General features: G+C 41.7%; 1 protein-coding gene across 2 annotated transcripts in view; it reads right to left on the bottom strand.

Moving 5' to 3' along the window:
• Nucleotides 1-18,899, bottom strand: part of LOC126175868 (TOM1-like protein 2) — a 122,870-nt gene that overhangs the window by 91,346 nt on the left and 12,625 nt on the right. For both annotated transcript variants that reach the window (XM_049922885.1, XM_049922884.1), the window contains exons 2-3: nucleotides 2,517-2,686; nucleotides 2,105-2,195 (exon numbers count right to left, since the gene is read on the bottom strand). In XM_049922885.1, the coding sequence (XP_049778842.1) occupies nucleotides 2,105-2,195; nucleotides 2,517-2,686 (261 nt within the window). The remainder of the gene's footprint in view (nucleotides 1-2,104; nucleotides 2,196-2,516; nucleotides 2,687-18,899) is intronic.

Genomic DNA, 18,899 nt, shown 5'->3' on the forward strand with positions numbered 1-18,899 from the left:
GCACAACGTGTCTGCAGCTGACATAACACACTTTGCTTCAATGGCTGCTTCACTACCCAAGCCATATGGATCCTCTCTCCACCACCAGTTTTTCTGAACTGCACAAGTGGGCGTTATCCTTACAATACATTCTCCACTTTTGTAACCATCCTGGCCTAAACCTAAGGTAACATACTGTCCCCACACCCTCCACCCAACAGTTTCCACCCCTCTATCCCATCATCTCCTCCCCATTCTCATGTCACATCCTGTTTATTTGCTGCCCAGTTCTGCCAATGCTTCCACTCGTCTTTCTCTGCTCCTCTTTTGCTACTTTTTTTTCCATCTCCCTGTCCCACAACTTACTGATGCTGTGCCTGTTGGCATTCTAGTCCCTGCAGACTCTACCAGACAGTGTTTCTCTCTCTCTCTCTCTCTCTCTCTCTCTCTCTCTCTCTCTCTCCCCCCCCCCTTTGCCGTACACTACTATCCCTTCCCCTTCTCCACCCCCTCCATACTGCTACTTGTGTCCCATGTGATAGCTGCATTCCAGCCCAAGATGCTGGAGTTGGTGGTCACGTGTGCATGATGTGTGCCTGCATGTGTATATGAATGGTGTGTGTGTGTGTGTGTGTGTGTGTGTGTGTGTGTGTGTGTGTGTGTGTGTGTGTGCGTGCGCGCGCATTTTACTGATGAAGGCTGTGGCCGAAAATTTAAGTACGAGGTGCATTCAAGTTCTAAGGCCTCCGATTTTTTTTCTAATTAACTACTCACCCGAAATCGATGAAACTGGCGTTACTTCTCGACGTAATCGCCCTGCAGACGTACACATTTTTCACAATGCTGACGCCATGATTCCATGGCAGCGGCGAAGGCTTCTTTAGGAGTCTGTTTTGACCACTGGAAAATTGCTGAGGCAATAGCAGCACGGCTGGTGAATGTGCGGCCACGGAGAGTGTCTTTCATTGTTGGAAAAAGCCAAAAAGTCACTAGGAGCCAGGTCAGGTGAGTAGCAAGCATGAGGAATCACTTCAAAGTTATCACAAAGAAACTGTTGCGTAACATTAGCTCGATGTGCGGGTGCGTTGTCTTGGTAATACAGCACACACGCAGCCCTTCCTGGACGTTTTTGTTGCAGTGCAGGAAGGAATTTGTTCTTCCAAACATTTTCGTAGGATGCACCTGTTACTGTAGTGCCCTTTGGAACGCAATGGGTAAGGATTACGCCCTCTCTGCCCCAGAACATGGACACCATCATTTTTTCAGCACTGGCGGTTACCCGAAATTTTTTTGGTGGCGGTGAATCTGTGTGCTTCCATGTCTCATCCATTGTCACAACTGACGAAAAGAAAGTCCCATTCATGCTGTCGTTGCGCGTCAACATTGCTTGGCAACATGCCACATGGGCAGCCATTTGGTCGTCCGTCAGCATTCGTGGCACCCACCTGGATGACACTTCTCGCATTTTCAGGTCGTCATGCAGGATTGTGTGCACAGAACCCACAGAAATGCCAACTCTGGAGGCGATCTGTTCAACGGTCATTCGGCGATCCCCCAAAACAATTCTCTCCACTTTCTCGATCATGTCGTCAGACCGGCTTGTGCGAGCCCGAGGTTGTTTCGGTTTGTTGTCACACGATGTTCTGCCTTCATTAAACTGTCGCATCCACGAACGCACTTTCGACACACCCATAACTCCATCATCACATGTCTCCTTCAACTGTTGATGAATTTCAATTGGTTTCACACCACGCAAATTCAGAAAACGAATGATTGCACGCTGTTCAAGTAAGGAAAACATCGCCATTTTAAGTATTTAAAATAGTTCTCATTCTCGCTGCTGGCGGTAAAATTCCATCTGCCATACGGTGCTGCCATCTCTGGGACGTATTGACAATGAACGCGGCCTCATTTTAAAACAATGTGCATGTTTCTATCTTTTTCCAGTCCGGAGAAAAAAAATTGGAGGCCTTAGAACTTGAATGCACCTCGTAAGTGTCTTTTAATTGTGTTGGTCTGCAACTTAATTTGTCTTCTTTACAGTAAGGAGCAATCTGTCTTTTCCTATTTTATTGATATTCCTACCTGGAGTTTCTATTGTTTGAGATGAGTATATGTTACTTACCAATCAATTTTACCAGTTCCTGGACAAACTCCTTGTTGCATGCTAGAATGTGGAACCTTTTGCCACAATTTTTGACACAGGTCTCTAATACCTGAAACACGCAGTACAGAGAGTATGGTAAAATTGATGAATAACTCAATAATAATAATTAACTATGTCACACAGCCTATGTGAGAAGAGAGTTTGAATAAACTTCTGAAATTAGACATATGGTTGGGAGGTGAGGGGTGGAGGGTTTTGGTGGAGGAGAAAGTGGGAGGGGTAGGGGGACAAGCACGCATAAATAACAGAACAACATTGTACAATCACACTTCTGAAAGAAGGACTACACATTCATGAATGTGTATAAAAAATGCTTCACGTACTGTAATCAAAATCTGTAAATAAAATTGAAATATCTCTTCAGACTCACCGTCAGAGTATACATCACAACAGTGTAATTCTTCCCTGCATTTTGTTGCAGACGTTTACGAATAGCTTTAATAGCATCTTTTGGTCCATCTTCTGTGTCATTTATTATGTCACATATTTCCATGTTAAGTGCCCAATTCTCTGAAGCCAATGATGCATCTGTTGCCTGCTCTGTTGAAATATAAAATAAAAATTAGGAGGACATTTTCTAATGAATGGTGTGATACAATAATTCATTATGTAATTCAAATGCAAGAAAATCACAAATAATTTTGTGCTTGTAATTTGAATACAAGTACTGTTCCAGTTTTTTTTCTTTTTTTTTTTTTTTTAATAAAAGAATCTTCTAGTCAATGATTTAGATTTCAATTACTCAGTAGTCCAGTACCTGGAAACAGGGAAATTTGAAGAGATTTTGAAATTGAATGCTGATGAATAACTTCATGCCACATGACCTGATATGTCAATCTCATTATCCCTCCTACAAGTTGCTTGGTACTTGCAAAAACAGATATAGCCTGCTAGGGACACAGCCATTATTGTAATTAATATTCACAAAAAGCAGCCACAGTTGCACATGCTAAGTCACCTCGTGTTTGACTGTGGTTCTGAGTGGGTGCTTTTAACTCATTTATGACTTGCCACCAATGCAAAGAATATCTGATGATGCTTGCACCTGACAAGTGAAACTGGTTATAGTGAATAAAACTGTACATAACGTGTGACTGTTTTAGTTGAATATTAATTTTTGGTACTTTTTGAACTAAAAACACTGTACTGTGATATGTGGAACCACCCCCTCCCCTACCCAAAAACAAGAAAGATTAAAAATAAGAACTCAAGTTCATTCCTCATCATAGCATTACACACACACACACACACACACACACACACACACACACACACACACACACACACACACAAATCCTGATACTGCTGATCCCTCCAAAAAGCAACTTAGGAGTTCAGCGCTTTTCACTCAGTATTACCCTGGTCTTGAATGTATTAATCAGCTACTTTGACTTTCCTAAAATCATGCTGTGAAATGAGTCCATTCTGTCAGACATTTTGCCCATCACACCCAAAATAGCTTTTTGTTGCCTTCCCAATCTCGATAAATATCCTATCAGACCCTATGGTTGTTCTGCACTTATCTCCCAACCCTACAGCTCCTACCACTGTGACCATTCCCACAGTAATGCCTTATGAATCCTCCTAGCACCACTTCTACCAGCCCTGTAACTGATGAAACATATACTATCAAAGGTAGAAACACCTGTGAAACAACACATGCAGTATACCAACTGTTACATAAACACCATTCACCTTTTACTTCATCATGACTACCACCAAGCTATCATTTAGGATGAATGGGCATAGGGAGAGAGCGTTTACTGTCAACATTCAATATGCTGCTGCAGAGCATGCTCTATAACATGACAGTCATGATCGTGGTGCCTGTTTCACCACACATGGTGCGAACTGCTGCTATAACATGTCCTTGGTTCTCGCCACCCATCTGGCCTTAATTTACATTAATTTCTTAAGATTCAATATTTCTTCTCAGTAACCATTCCTTTCTTTATTCCCTTTTAGTTTTCTATATCTTCCATTTTCTGACCTATTTATTTTTTGCTGCCCCCCCCCCCCCCCCCATTACATAAAATGCAGTTAGCTAGTGTTTCACTCTCATTAACTTTTGCACAATGTTTTTGTTTTGGCAGTAATCTCTGTCTTGCATATTGCCCTATCTTCCACCTTTAAGTTCTCAGCTTTCCAAATCTCATTCAGTGCAGTTCCCAACAATAAGTCTTTCCTTCTCATGCCATCTGGTAAGTCTCCCCTGACCCAGGGTTCTCAGTGATTTTTCTGAACTGTACCACTTTTCCTAAACCTCACCAGTCCTTTGCCTTTCACCCTTCTTCCTCCCACTAAACCCTTTTGCCAGGAGGAGTAGCCACCGGCTCCAAAAGCTTGCAAACTTTAATACCTTTGTATGTGTATTCTCCTGCCACCACTTGGAGAGCAGATTTTTTATCTATCCAATTACATTATATTTTCAAAAAATGATTATTTTATGTCACTGAGCAGCAGTCATTACTAAATTGTTATCTTTTACTCACTACTTCTCCACCATTGCACATAGTAGTCCATCTTTGTCTTTCCTTTTATTCCATATCGAGGATTTTCTATTATTATTTTTGTAGTGTTATAACAATGCCACATGTCAATCTTTTTCTTACAGGTGAAGCTAAGCAACACAATGCAGGCACTCCACTATGAGCTTAGCCAAATTGCACTTGTTGAAAGTGTCAGCGGCAAGCATAAACAGTAGGAATAGAAAATGAAAGTTATTGTAATAACTGGGTAAAATTGAAATGAAGAATAGGTATAGCAACTGGAGCCAACTAGGAACTTCAAATGGCTTTGTAATAAGAGTTAGGTATTTACTAAGTAAAGCAATTATCAATCTGAACATTAATGTGAACACAACATTCATTTACAGTTAACCTAATAGGATACAGGACTCGTATGTCACGTGACTGTGAACCAGCTCATGCAATTTTATGGTAGACAATTAAACACAAAATGCAAACCAAGGTGCACTTGACATTCTTGACTAACAAAAAGCACTGTCACCAGTGAAGGATATATGTAGGGTCAGAAAAAATTCTAGGCTCAATCACAGGCTGAAAACAAAATTTTAATCAGTAACCATAAAAATGAAAATTCACTAGAGATTATTTGCTTTTTGACAGAATTGCTAGTCAGTAGATACCTTCACGAGATGAAACATTTATGACTGCTGATAGGCACATATTAAAGTACCCACACTATCCTAGTTTTCAGAATTACTAGTTCCTTCTTCAGAGAGGAGACAGGAATAAGTTTGGAAAGGTTAAAATTGAAGGGCAGGCCACTCGGACCCAAGGACGAGACAAACCCAATTGTTGTGAAGACTGGGGAAACAAAGATGAACAGGGAGGTGTCAGAGTAGGGGGTCAATAATCATCTTGTATGGAATCCGGGACTCATCAGGTAACCTTTGAAATCCTATGTAACTAACAGGAAGAAGGACCATAGAGTATCTGTTGTATTTCGCTGGGAAGTTAATCATTATATGGGATTCCTCAGGGTTCTACACCCCCCCCCCCCCCCCCGCCCCATGTTTCTGATTTATGCTGACACCTGCTCACAGCCTGAATAGTGATATAATTCCTCAACTGGCTCCAGCACCGTGCCTCAAAATTTGTTGTCAACAGAAACAAATGCAATAATCTTCAAGGTCCTCAACTGGTTTGCTGTCAAGTAACATTCACCCAATGAAAGGAAGATCAACTTCATTCAGTTTCGCTGTAGTGATAGAGATCCAGAGGAATTTACAGTGATGAACAATAAACAGCAGTTACAGAGAATAAATAGTGCTAAGTTCTTCAGTCAGTCTGGAGACTAAACTGGAAAAATCATATACTTCAGACACTGAAGAGACTGAACTCACCCATTTGTGCCTTAAGAATATTTTATAGCACTGATGAGCAACTCATTATGCTTAAGTCCACTACATTATCTTTTAAGGAATTATTTTCTGGGGCAACTCATCTCTTTCTGAAAACATTTTCACTACCCACAGCAGAATGATTGGAATCATCTGTATAGCGAGTCCAAGGACCTCTTGCCACAGTTCTTTTTCCCCACACCATTGCTTCTCAAATAACGTCTCAGTTATGTGACTGGATTTGTGATTTCCTGTCAGAGAGGTCACAGTTCGTAGTAAATGATGGAAAGTCATCAAGTAAAACAGAAGTGATTGCAGGCATTCCCCGGTAGTGTTATAGGCCCTTTGCTGTTCCTTATCTATATAAACGATTTAGGAGACAATCTGAGCAGCAGTCTTCGGTTGTTTGCAGATGACGCTGTCGTTTATTGACTAATAAAGTCATCAGAAGATCAAAACAAACTGCAGAACAATTTAGAAAAAATATCTGAATGGTGCGAAAAGTAGCAGTTGACCCTAAATAACGAAAAGTGTGAGGTCATCCACATGAGTGCTAAAAGGAACTCATTAAACTTTGGTTACATGATAAATCAGTCTAATCTAAAGCCGTAAATTCAACTAAATACCTAGGTATTACAATTATGAACAACTTAAATTGGAAAGAACACACAGAAAATGTTGTGGGGAAGGCTAACCACAGGCTGCGTTTTATTGGCAGGACACTTAGAAAATGTAACAGACCTACTAAGGAGACTGCCTACACCACGCTTGTCCGTCCTCTTTTAGAATACTGCTGCGTGGTGTGGCATCCTTACCAGGCAGCACTTTTGTATTATTGCGAAATACAGGAGAGAGTGTCACAGAAATGATACAGGGTTTTGGCTGGAAATCATTAAAAGAAAGGCGTTTTTCATTCCAACAGAATCTTCTCACGAAGTTCCAATCACCAACTTTCTCCTCTGAATGCGAAAATATTTTGTTGACACCGACCTACATAAGGCGGATTGATTACCACAATAAAATAAGGGAAATCAAAGCTCGTATGGAAAGATATAGGTGTTCATTCTTTCCGCGCACTATACGAGATTGGAATAATAGAGAATTGTGAAGGTAGTTTGATGAACCCACTGCCAGGCACTTAAATGTGATTTGCAGAGTATCCATGTAGATGTACATGTAGATGAAAACATATTTATCTCTCTTGAACATTTTTCCAAACATCCCTAATTACTATGCAAGCAATGCAAAAATCTACACGCATGTCAGATTTAAGAATGACATCCATCATGCATTTAAAAAAAAATCTGTGATGGGCGCAAATGTATGTTAAGTGTGCTTCCCACTGAGTTAAAACAATTAAGAACCTGGGAACCCAATTTCTAAACTAAATAAGCCAGTTTCTATTTTACTGATGAGTTTTTGAATGTGAGATTACCAGAATACATGAGTATCGTAAACAATTTCATGTTTTGCAGTGTACCTTGTATTTCATATAAGATGATGTTCTCATATACCTGTTGTTTAGTTAGTGTATACAGGGTGTTACAAAAACGTACGGCCAAACTTTCAGGAAACATTCCTCACACACAAAGAAAGAAAATATGTTATGTGGACATGTGTCCGGAAATGCTTACTTGCCATGTTAGAGCTCATTTTATTACTTCTCTTCAAATCACATTAGTCATGGAATGGAAACACACAGCAACAGAACATACCAGCGTGACTTCAAACACTTTGTTACAGGAAATGTTCAAAATGTCCTCCGTTAGCAAGTATACATGCATCCACCCTCCGTCGCATGGAATCCCTGATGCGCTGATGCAGCCCTGGAGAATGGCGTATTGTATCACAGCCGTCAACAATACGAGCACGAAGAGTCTCTACATTTGGTACCGGGGTTGTGTAGACAAGAGCTTTCAAATGCCACCATAAATGAAAGTCAAGAGGGTTGAGGTCAGGAGAGCATGGAGGCCATGGAATTGGTCCGCCTCTACCAATCCATCGGTCACCGAATCTGTTGTTGAGAAGCGTACGAATACTTCGACTGAAATGTGCAGGAGCTCCATCGTGCATGAACCACATGTTGTGTCGTACTTGTAAAGGCACATGTTCTAGCAGCACAGGTACAGTATCCCGTATGAAATCATGATAACATGCTCCATTGAGCGTAGGTGGAAGAACATGGGGCCCAATCAAGACATCACCAACAATGCCTGCCCAAACGTTCACCTGGAGAATGGCGTATTGTATCACAGCCGTCAACAATACGAGCACGAAGAGTCTCTACATTTGGTACCGGGGTTGTGTAGACAAGAGCTTTCAAATGCCACCATAAATGAAAGTCAAGAGGGTTGAGGTCAGGAGAGCATGGAGGCCATGGAATTGGTCCGCCTCTACCAATCCATCGGTCACCGAATCTGTTGTTGAGAAGCGTACGAATACTTCGACTGAAATGTGCAGGAGCTCCATCGTGCATGAACCACATGTTGTGTCGTACTTGTGAAGGCACATGTTCTAGCAGCACAGGTACAGTATCCCGTATGAAATCATGATAACATGCTCCATTGAGCGTAGGTGGAAGAACATGGGGCCCAATCAAGACATCACCAACAATGCCTGCCCAAACGTTCACAGAAAATCTGTGTTGATGACGTGATTGCACAATTGCTTGTGGATTCTCGTCAACCCACACATGTTGACTGTGAAAATTTACAATTTGATCACGTTGGAATGAAGCCTCATCCATAAAGAGAACATTTGCACCGAAGTGAGGATTGACACATTGTTGGACGAACCCGTGGAGACCAATCAGCTGCTGATAGTGCCTGCACACACTGTACATGGTACGGAAATAACTTGTTCTCCCGTAGCCCTCTCCATACAGTGACATGGTCAACGTTACCTTGTACAGCAGCAACTTCTCTGACGCTGACGTTAGGGTTATCGTCAACTGCACGAACAATTGCCTCGTCCATTGCAGGTGTCCTCGTCGTTCTAGGTCTTCCCCAGTCACGAATCATAGGCTGGAATGTTCCGTGCTCCCTAAGACGCAGATCAATTGCTTCGAACGTCTTCCTGTTGGGACACCTTCGTTCTGGAAATCTGTCTTGATACAAACGTACCGTGCCACGGCTATTGCCCCATGCTAATACATACATCAAATGGGCATCTGCCAACTCCGCATTTGTAAACATTGCACTGACTGCAAAACCACGTTCGTGATGAACACTAACCTGTTGATGCTATGTACTGATGTGCTTGATGCTAGTACTGTAGAGCAATGAGTTGCATGTCAACACAAGCACCGAAGTCAGCATTACCTTCCTTCAATTGGGCCAACTGGTGGTGAATCGAGGAAGTACAGTACATACTGACAAAACTAAAATGAGCTCTAACATGGAAATTAAGTGTTTCCGGACACATGTCCACATAACATCTTCTCTTTATTTGTGTGTGAGGAATGTTTCCTGAAAGTTTGGCTGTACCTTTTTGTAACATCCTGTTTATTACTGTAATGACAGATGAGTTTGTGAATACAAGCATGTGAAATAAATTGTGGTGCAAGGGATAAAAATGAAGGAAAAGGAGGCAGCAGGTGTATGGATGAGATACACAGGTGCCAGAGCTGATTCGAGGGTAAGTCAATTATTATTCACAATTTAGTTATATTTTTGCTTATTTTGGTAGTACTGTCATTTTACATTGATGACACGTTCTTTGTTTATTTGTTGTTATATCTTTGCAATTTTCAAGCCGCTAGGTTAGTTTCGTTACTGCTGCCCTGTTGTTAATCACGGCTGCTCTACTGTCTATTTGCACCAAAGAAGAGCAACGTTCAGTGATTGGCTTTTTGTGGTCGAAAGGCGTACCAGGGGCTGAAATTCACCGAAGACTTTCGGTACAGTACAGGGACAGAGTTTTGCCACAATGGAGTGTCTACGAATGGATTGAAAAATTCCGAAATGGTCGCAAAAGTGTTACACCTGATGAAGGAGCCGGACGACCGTTTACTGCCACAAATGAAGAAACCATTAAGCATTCACGTGAAATGATTCTCTTAGTAAGACAAATAACTATTGATGAAGTGGCAGATTGTCTGCAAATTAATCACGGTTCTTCCTATGAAATCATCCACAACAGACTTCGGTTGCATAAAGTTTGTGGAACATGGGTCCCAAAACAACTCTCACAGTTGCATAAAGAACAAACACCGAGGATTGCTGTCAAAAGGTGTTGCATTGTTGCACGACAATGCCCGTCTACATACTGCTGCCCACACTGCTTAAATGCTCCAGAAACTCAAATTTGAAGTACTGGATCATCCTCCTTATAGTCCCGATCTTGCCCCTTCTGACTATCACTTGTTTGGTCCACTCAAGCAGACATTAAGGGGCCATCAAAGCAGTGAAAGAAGTGGTGCATTCCTGGCTCACAGCTCAACTGAGAACCTTGTTTTTTGAGGGCATCAGGAAGCTGGTACAACGATGGACCAAGCACGTTAAACGCAAGGAGACTATGTCGAAAAATTATGTTCTTGTAAGTTTCCTATTTGATTACAATAAAATTTTATAACTACTTTGTGGATAATAATTGACTTACCCTCATAGTTCGTGTGACACACGGTGACAGTGACATCGTGGAGGTGTGGATTGAGAGGAGGTGAGGATAGTGTGATAGTGTGTGGGTGCAGCGAGTTAGTTGAGATTGAGGTCAGGAGGATTAAGGGATTGAAAGATGTGTAGCGAGGATAGCTCCCATCTATGTAATTCAGAAAAGCTATCGCTGGCAGTTTCCAGATACATGAGTTGTGAAGCAACTACTGAAATTAAGCATGTTGTGTGTAGCAGCAAGTTCTGCAACTGAGTGATCAGCTCTGCTCTTTGTCACAGTTTAGTGGTGGCCACTCATTGAGGTGGACAGTTAGTTGGTGGTCATGCTCTCATAAAATGCTGTGCAGAAACTGCAGCAGAGATAATATATGAAATGGCTGCTCTTAGTGGTGGCCCTATCTCTTATAGGCCAGGACAAGCCTGTGGGTGGGTGGGTGAACCTGGCATATCTTGCACCTGGGTTTTCCACGGGAGTGGGAGACGGAGTGGCATAGGGATGGACAGGATGTTGTACAGGTTGGGTAAATGGCAGAATACCAATTTAGGAGAGGTGGGAAGGATTATGGGTAGATGCTCCTCATTTCCAGGTATGCTGATAGATGGTCAAAGCTGTGGAAAAGACATGGTTCAATTGCTCTAGTATGTAATAATGCTGGACGAAAAGGGGGAGGAGGGGTTGCTCCCCTGCAACTGCTTTGTGAGGGTGCTGAGAGATTCATGGATGCATGAGGATTATGTGTGGGAGATCTGTATGAGGATTAGGTTTTGGGGATAGTGCTTGTCTATGAAGGCCTTTGTGAGACCTCCAGCATACTGGGCAAGTGAATTCTCATCTATGCAGATATGTCGTCCACAGGTAGCCAGGCTACATAGGGGCAGTTATTAAGTGTGTAAGGGATGACATCTCTTAAAATGCAGGTAATTTGGTGGTTAGTGTGCTTGATATGGACAGAAGTGTGGATGGAGCCATCAGAGAGGTTGATGTCAATGTCCAGGAAACTAGCATGTTGTGCTGAGTAGGTGCAGATGAAGTGAATGGCTGTGGGGAAATGGGATAGGGTATCTTGGCCCTGGGTCCACTCATTCCTCCAGACAGACCAAACTTCTCAACAACTGCAAGTAACTCCTACACAGACAGGAGTGTGCCACAAGAGAAGCTATCAATTAGGTTTGAATACTAGGCACTTATCATGCAACTTTTCCAGTTCTGCTGAAAGTCTACTGAAAATGAAATCTTCTAAACAGTGAACATATTTCTGTACAATGCTTAAGGAAGTGTTACTGAAGTGAATATTGTTTTTCTGTTTACTGTTCACTGAATAATGTTGGGGTTTCTTTTTAATGAGCCAATATTTTCAACAACATATGCAATGACAAAATATATGTACAAGGATGGCAGAGTTGAATTCCGAGACACCTGAACAACACTCTACATATAGTTTGTGAACTGAATCACAAATTAGTCCAACCACCCTTTTCTTGGCTAGTAAAATTCTTGATGAGTGCACAGAGTTGCTCAAAAATAGTACAAAAAACTAGAAAATAATGAAAGTAATATAGGTAATCAAGCCTTCACTTTTCTGCATTACAGGCAGTGGAGGTTATTCTTATAATGGAGCCAGCAGCATTCAGTTTTTACACAAGTAATTAAATGTGATTTCCCCATCCAAGCTTTGCACCTATCCTCAGTCCTACGAATTTAAAACAGTTGACTTCACTGACCGATCAACTTGGAATAATAAAATTTTACTTTTACGAGACTTATGTGTCACAAACTGTATATATTGGATTTTATTGTGGTTAATCGTTAATCGGTCTCTGAAAGCCACTTGCTGATGTTACCAATCACCCTATTAGCTATGCCATGTACATTACATTCAATGTCCTTTCACAGTAACACCTGTGTCATCTCCAAAGATAAAAACTTTTAGTCATCTGTCATGTCTGGTGGCAGATCACTGATACAGGTTTATATCAACAACAGAAATGGACCCAGAACAGAACCCTACAACACCTCTTACTGTATGTGACCCCAGTCAGTTTCAAATCTCTTCCCTGTTTGTTGACACTGGAGGACAATCTCCTGCTCCCTACTTTCCAGATATGATGTGAACCATGGTTGAGCTGTTTCCCTAATCCTATAAAGTTCCAAGTTTTGCACAATCAAATACTTTTGTTAAATAAAAGAAAATACCTACTGCCCGCAACCTATCACTTAGCACTGCTTGTTACTAACACCTAAAACAATAAATTGTATTTTCTGTAAGTACTCCATTTCTGAAGCCAAACTTTGAGCCTGAGAGCATATAAATGCATTGAGATGTGCTTACATGTGGATTCCCCAAAACCTTTAAAAAAACACTGGTCATAAACAAACTGGTAATTATCTACATAATCACTTTCCCCTTTTTTGTGAAGTAGTTTCACTAATGAGTACTTCAATCTCTCAGGAAACTGATCACACCTGAAAGATAGATTGCACAGGTGACTGTACGGATCTTCAAAATTCTGCTTTATATTTCATCATACCAATGGAAGTCTCTACACTCTAGCGATTTCATATCTGATTTTACAGTATTTCATTTCTGCTTGTTTCCTGGAGTTGCATGTGATACAGTTGTCTCAGGACACAAGCTTATTGCGTATATCTGTGTCAATAAAACTTTGGTATGTTGATAGAGACAATAAAAAACACACACACAAATTTCAAGCTTTCGCAACCCAAGGTTGCTTCCTCAGAAAAGAGGGAAGGAGAGGGAAAGACGAAAGGATGTGGGTTTTAAGGGAGAGGGTAAGGAGTCATTCCAACCCCGGGAGTGGAAAGACTTACTGTAGGGGGAAAAAAGGACACGTATACACTCGCGCACACACACACATATCCATCCGAACATATACACACACAGGCAGACATATGTAAATGCAAAGAGGTTAGGCACAGATATCAGTCGAGGCGGAAGTACAGAGGCAAAGATGTTGTTGAATGACAGGTGAGGTATGAGCAGTGGCAACTTGAAATTAGCGGAGGCTGAGGCCTGGTGGGTAACGGGAAGAGAGAATATATTGAAGGGCAAGTTCCCATCTCCGGAGTTCTGACAGGTTGATGTCAGTGGGAAGTATCCAGATAACCCGGACGATATAACACTGTGCCAAGATGTGCTGGCGTGCACCAAGGCATATTTAGCCACAGGGTGATCCTCATTACCAACAAACACTGTCTGCCTGTGTCCGTTCATTCAAATGGACAGTTTGTTGCTGGTCATTCCCACATAGAAGGCTTCACAGTGTAGACATGTCAGTTGGTAAATCACATGGGTGCTTTCACATGTTGCTCTGCCTTTGATTGTGTACACCTTCCGGGTTACAGGACTGGAGTAGGTGGTGGTGGGAGGGTGCATGGGACAGGTCTTACATTGGGGGCGGTTACAAGGGTAGGAGCCAGAGGGTAGGGGAGGTGGTTTGGGGATTTCATAGGGATGAACCAAGAGGTTACGAAGGTTAGGTGGATGGTGGAAAGACACTCTTGGTGGTGTGGGGAGGATTTCATGAAGGATGGGTCTCATTTCAGGGCAGGATTTGAGGAAGTCGTATCCCTGATGGAGAGCCACATTCAGAGTCTGATCCAGTCACGGAAAGTATCCTGTCACAAGTGGGGCACTTCTGGGGTTCTTCTGTGGGAGGTTCTGGGTTTGAGCGGATGAGGAAGTGGCTCTAGCTATTTGCTTCTGCACCAGGTCGGGAGGGTAGTTGCGGGATGCGAAAGCTGTTTTCAGGTTATTGGTGTAATGGTTCAGGGATTCAGAACGAGCAGATTCGTTTTCCATGAAGACCTAAGCTGTAGGGAAGTGACCGTTTGATATGGAATGGTTGGCAGCTGTCAAAATGGAGGTACTGTTGCTTGTTGGTGGGTTTGATGTGGACACGTGTGTGTAGCTGGCCATTGGACAGATGGAGGTCAACGTTGAGGAAAGTGGAAAGGGATTTAGAGTAGGACCAGGTGAATCTGATGGAACCAAAGGAGTTGAGGTTGGAGAGGAAATTCTGGAGTTCTTCTTCACTGTGAGTCCAGATCATGAAGATGTCATCAATAAATCTGTACCAAACTTTGGGTTGGTAGGCTTGGGTAACCAAGAAAGCTTCCTCTAAGTGACCCATAAATAGGTTGACGTACGAGGGGGCCATCCTGGTACCCATGGCTGTTCCCTTTAATTGTTGGTATGTCTGGCTTTCAAAAGCGAAGAAGTTGTGGGTTAGGATGAGGAAAGAGGTTTTAGGTAGGGCAGCAGGTGATCGGCATGAAAGGAAGTGCTCCATCGCAGCGAGGCCCTGGACGTGCGGGATATTTGTGTACAAGGAAGTGGCATCAATGGTTACAAGGATGGTTTCTGGGGTAACAGATTGGGTAAGGATTCCAGGCGTTCGAGACAGTGGTTGGTATCTTTGATGAAGGATGGGAGACTGCATGTAATGGGTTGAAGGTGTTGATGTACGTAGGCAGAGATACGTTCTGTGGGGGCTCGGTAACCAGCTACAATGGGGCGGCTGGGATGATTGGGTTTGTGAATTTTAGGAAGTCACCTTCACATCTGGCAATCTTGTACTTTGGGTGGTGTCGAATTCTACCTGCATGGAAGTCTAAGCCTAAGCACAAATCTCGCCCAAGACTTGCTGAGTTCATGTTCTATTCACTGAACAATGATGCGAAACCATACCAAATGCCATCTTGAAGTCAAAGAACATGGCATCAACCTGATCATCATCATCTTGGCACTCAGATCTCAACAGCGAGCTGATTTTTGCAAGATCTCCGTTTGCAGACTTCATGTTGAATTACACAGGAGATTTGTGTTCTCCAAAAAAGTAATACTGTATAAGCACATAAAATGTTCAAAAAGTCTAAAATAAATTGATACTTCCCTTTTCACTCCATCTGGTAAGTCTCTTCTGCTCCTGGTTCTCAGCAACTTTTCCATAACTCTCCTCATTTCCTAAATCTTGCCAGTCCTTTTCTTTCAACCATTTTCCTTCCCCTGAAACCCTTCGGCCAGAAGGAGGTGGCACTGGCTCCCAAAGCTTGCACATTTCTTTAACTTTTATATATGTTTCTCCTGGCGCTGCTTGGTGAGTAGGTATTTTATCCGTCCAATTATATTATATTTTCTTCTTCTTCTGCGGCTCTGCAACTCACGATGAGTCTCAGCCTCTTCAACTATCTCCTTCCATTTATCTCCATCCCTTACTAGCATTTTCCAGTTCCTCTAGCCCATCTTCTAAAGGTCTTCTATGACTCCATCCTCCCATCTAGTTTTTGATCAACCACCTCCTCTCTGTCCACCTGGCTTTCCTTGTAAAATCCTTATCATTCTTCCGTGCCACATGTCCAGCCCACCTCAGCCTAGATGACTTCACAATTCTTCTAACAGGCCGATCTTTCTAGAGCACATACAACTCATGGCTTTCTCTCTTCTTCCATCTTTCTCTTTCGCAAATTGGGCCAACAATTCCCCTGAGTATCCTTCTCTCGAAAGCATCTTTTGCTGTCAGAGCCCAGGTTTCAGAAGCATGTATAAGCACTGATCTGACAGTGTTTTATAGATGATTAGTTTTGTGGTTCTAGTCAGGAGCGTTGTAGATAGATGCTTTATTAAGGTGAAATACACTTTATTGGCTGCAATTAGTCTCTGCTTTATTTCATAGTAGGTATCATGAAGAGTGGTTGCAATCAAATCCAGGTACTTGAAATGATTGACTCTTTCAATGGTGTAACTACCCATTGTTATTTCAGTTGGCATGTTCTCCCTGTGTGCTTTCCCAGCAGCTAGGTGGTGGTGGTGGTGGTGGTGGTGGTTAGTGTTTAACGTCCCGTCGACAGCGAGGTCATTAGAGATGATCAGCAGCTAGGTATTTTGTTTTCTGCTCATTGATATTTAGTCCTATATGCCTGCCATCCTGTTTAAGTGTGTTGAAGGACTCTTCCATTGTTGTTAGAATTCCTGCTACTACGTCGATGTTGTCGACATAGGCCAATATCTGCACAGATTTATGAAAAATTACGGTATATTGATAATTTTTACTTTAGGACCATCTAACTACAATGGAATGAAATACAATTTTCGTGCCATACACATTTCGCCTTTATTATCTGCAAGGCATCTTTGGTGGCCTGGAATATGTACATAATTTTACTATTCAGTTTACATTTTGAGGCAATGTACCTATAGGCTATAAACAGTTCTGGTGGTTGGTTTTTGCTATGATGTAGTAATATTTTAAATTCTACTTATAGGCTGCATGGGTGATTTTCTATATATTATGTTCCTGTTTCATTTTTGGTTTTGTTTCTCTTCTTATAACTGTCACTTGGGCTTTTTGTTTTCCACATTTCACAGCACTAGGAACTGAACACTTGTTTTGATTAAAGTTCCTAGTGCTGTGAAATGTGGAACACAAAAACCCCAAGTGGTAATTATAAGAAGAGAAACAGCACCAAAAATGGAACAGAAACATAAGATGTAGAAAACCGTTCACGCATCCTGTAAGTAGGATTTAAAATATTATTATGTCACAGCAAAAACCCACCACCAGAACTGTTTATAACCTATTGGCACATTTCCCCAAAATGTAATCTAAATAGTAAAAATATATACATATTCCAGGCCACTGAAGATGCCTTGCAGAAAATAAAGGCAAAACGTGTTTAGCATGAAAATTGTGTTTCACTCAGTTGTAGTTAGACAGTCCAAAAGCAAATATTATCAATATACCATAATATTACAAGCAACTGAGGAAGACAGGACTACAAAAGTTGAAGATGTTATGGAAAATCGTTCCCCTATTCAAGGTATTTCCTTCTCTCATCACCTACTCCGAGGCTGCATTGAATAGGAGACATGCCAGTGCATTACCTTGCCATATTCCATTTTTACTTCCCAAAGTATTGGACCAGATTCCTCCGGTTTTTATGTTACCTTGTGTTTCTCTCATTGTCATTCTTACTATGCTTATCAATTTTTTTTAAATACCCAATTCACCTAGAGCTCGATATAGTTGCTCTCCGTCTATACTATTGTAGGCTGCTTCAAAATCAATAAAAAGATGACAAGTTAAAACATCATATTCCTTTGTTTCTTCCAGAATTTGTCTTACGGTAAATATCTGGTTAACTGTTGACTTGCTGCACATAACTCCATGTTGGTGCCGCCCTGTTTCCCTCTGTATTATTGGAAGGAGTCTGTTGTACAGTATGTTAGAGAGGATTTGTATCCCAGATTAAGCAGTGTGATTCCTCTATAGTTACCGCATTCCATCGGGCCTCCATTCTTATACATAGGGCATATAATTGCATCTTTCTATATTTGAGGAATTTCTTCTTTTTCCCATACTAGATTCACCAGTTTCTGGGTGTTTCTTTCTAATTCTGAGCCTCCGTGCTTGAAAAGTTCTGCTGGAATGCCATCTGTTACTGTAACCTTGTTGTTCTTTAATTTCCTCATTGCAGTTCACACCTCTCCTAAGGTAGGTGCATCCACACTGTTGTCTGGATCCTCTTCCTCCAGTATTTCTGATGGGTTGCTCAGTACAACTTGTCTTGTATTAAGGAGTATATCAAAGTGGCAACACCACTTCTCACATATCTCCTTCTCTTCGCTTATAATTTTGCCCTTCTAATCTTTTATCAAACTTGTCCTGCCCTCGAAAGGTTTCCGTTCCTTAATCATCTCTCTATAACATTTCCTTGCCTTGTTTGAACTTCTCAGAAGCTCCATTTCTTCAATATTTACCTTAATCCACTTGCTCTTTTTCCTTTAATGGGTCCTTTTTTTTCAATTCTCCTTTTTTCTTTATATTCTTCCATTACCCTCCTGCTACAATGTAGTTGTTCAAATGGTTCAAATGGCTCTGAGCACTATGGGACTCAACTGCTGAGGTCATAAGTCACCTAGAACTTAGAACTACTTAAACCTAACTAACCTAAGGACATCACACACATCCATGCCCGAGGCAGGATTCGAACCTGCGACCGTAGTGGTCGTGCGGTTCCAGACTGTAGTGCCTAGAACCCCTCGGCCACTCCGGCCGGCGATGTAGTTGTAAATCCTTCTGTATGCTTCATTTCTTTTCATCTGTTACCGTTTCACATTCGGTATTGAGCCATGAGATTCTTGTTTGCCTTATGCTGTTCCCAATTATCTTGCTTGCTGTTATCTGCAGTCTTTTTTATCTTTTCCCATTGATCTTCAATGTTGTTACATTCTCCAGCATTTTCAAATGCCTGAATTAT

Source organism: Schistocerca cancellata, chromosome 3 (genome assembly GCF_023864275.1).
Source record: "Schistocerca cancellata isolate TAMUIC-IGC-003103 chromosome 3, iqSchCanc2.1, whole genome shotgun sequence".
NCBI lineage: Eukaryota > Metazoa > Arthropoda > Insecta > Orthoptera > Acrididae > Schistocerca > Schistocerca cancellata.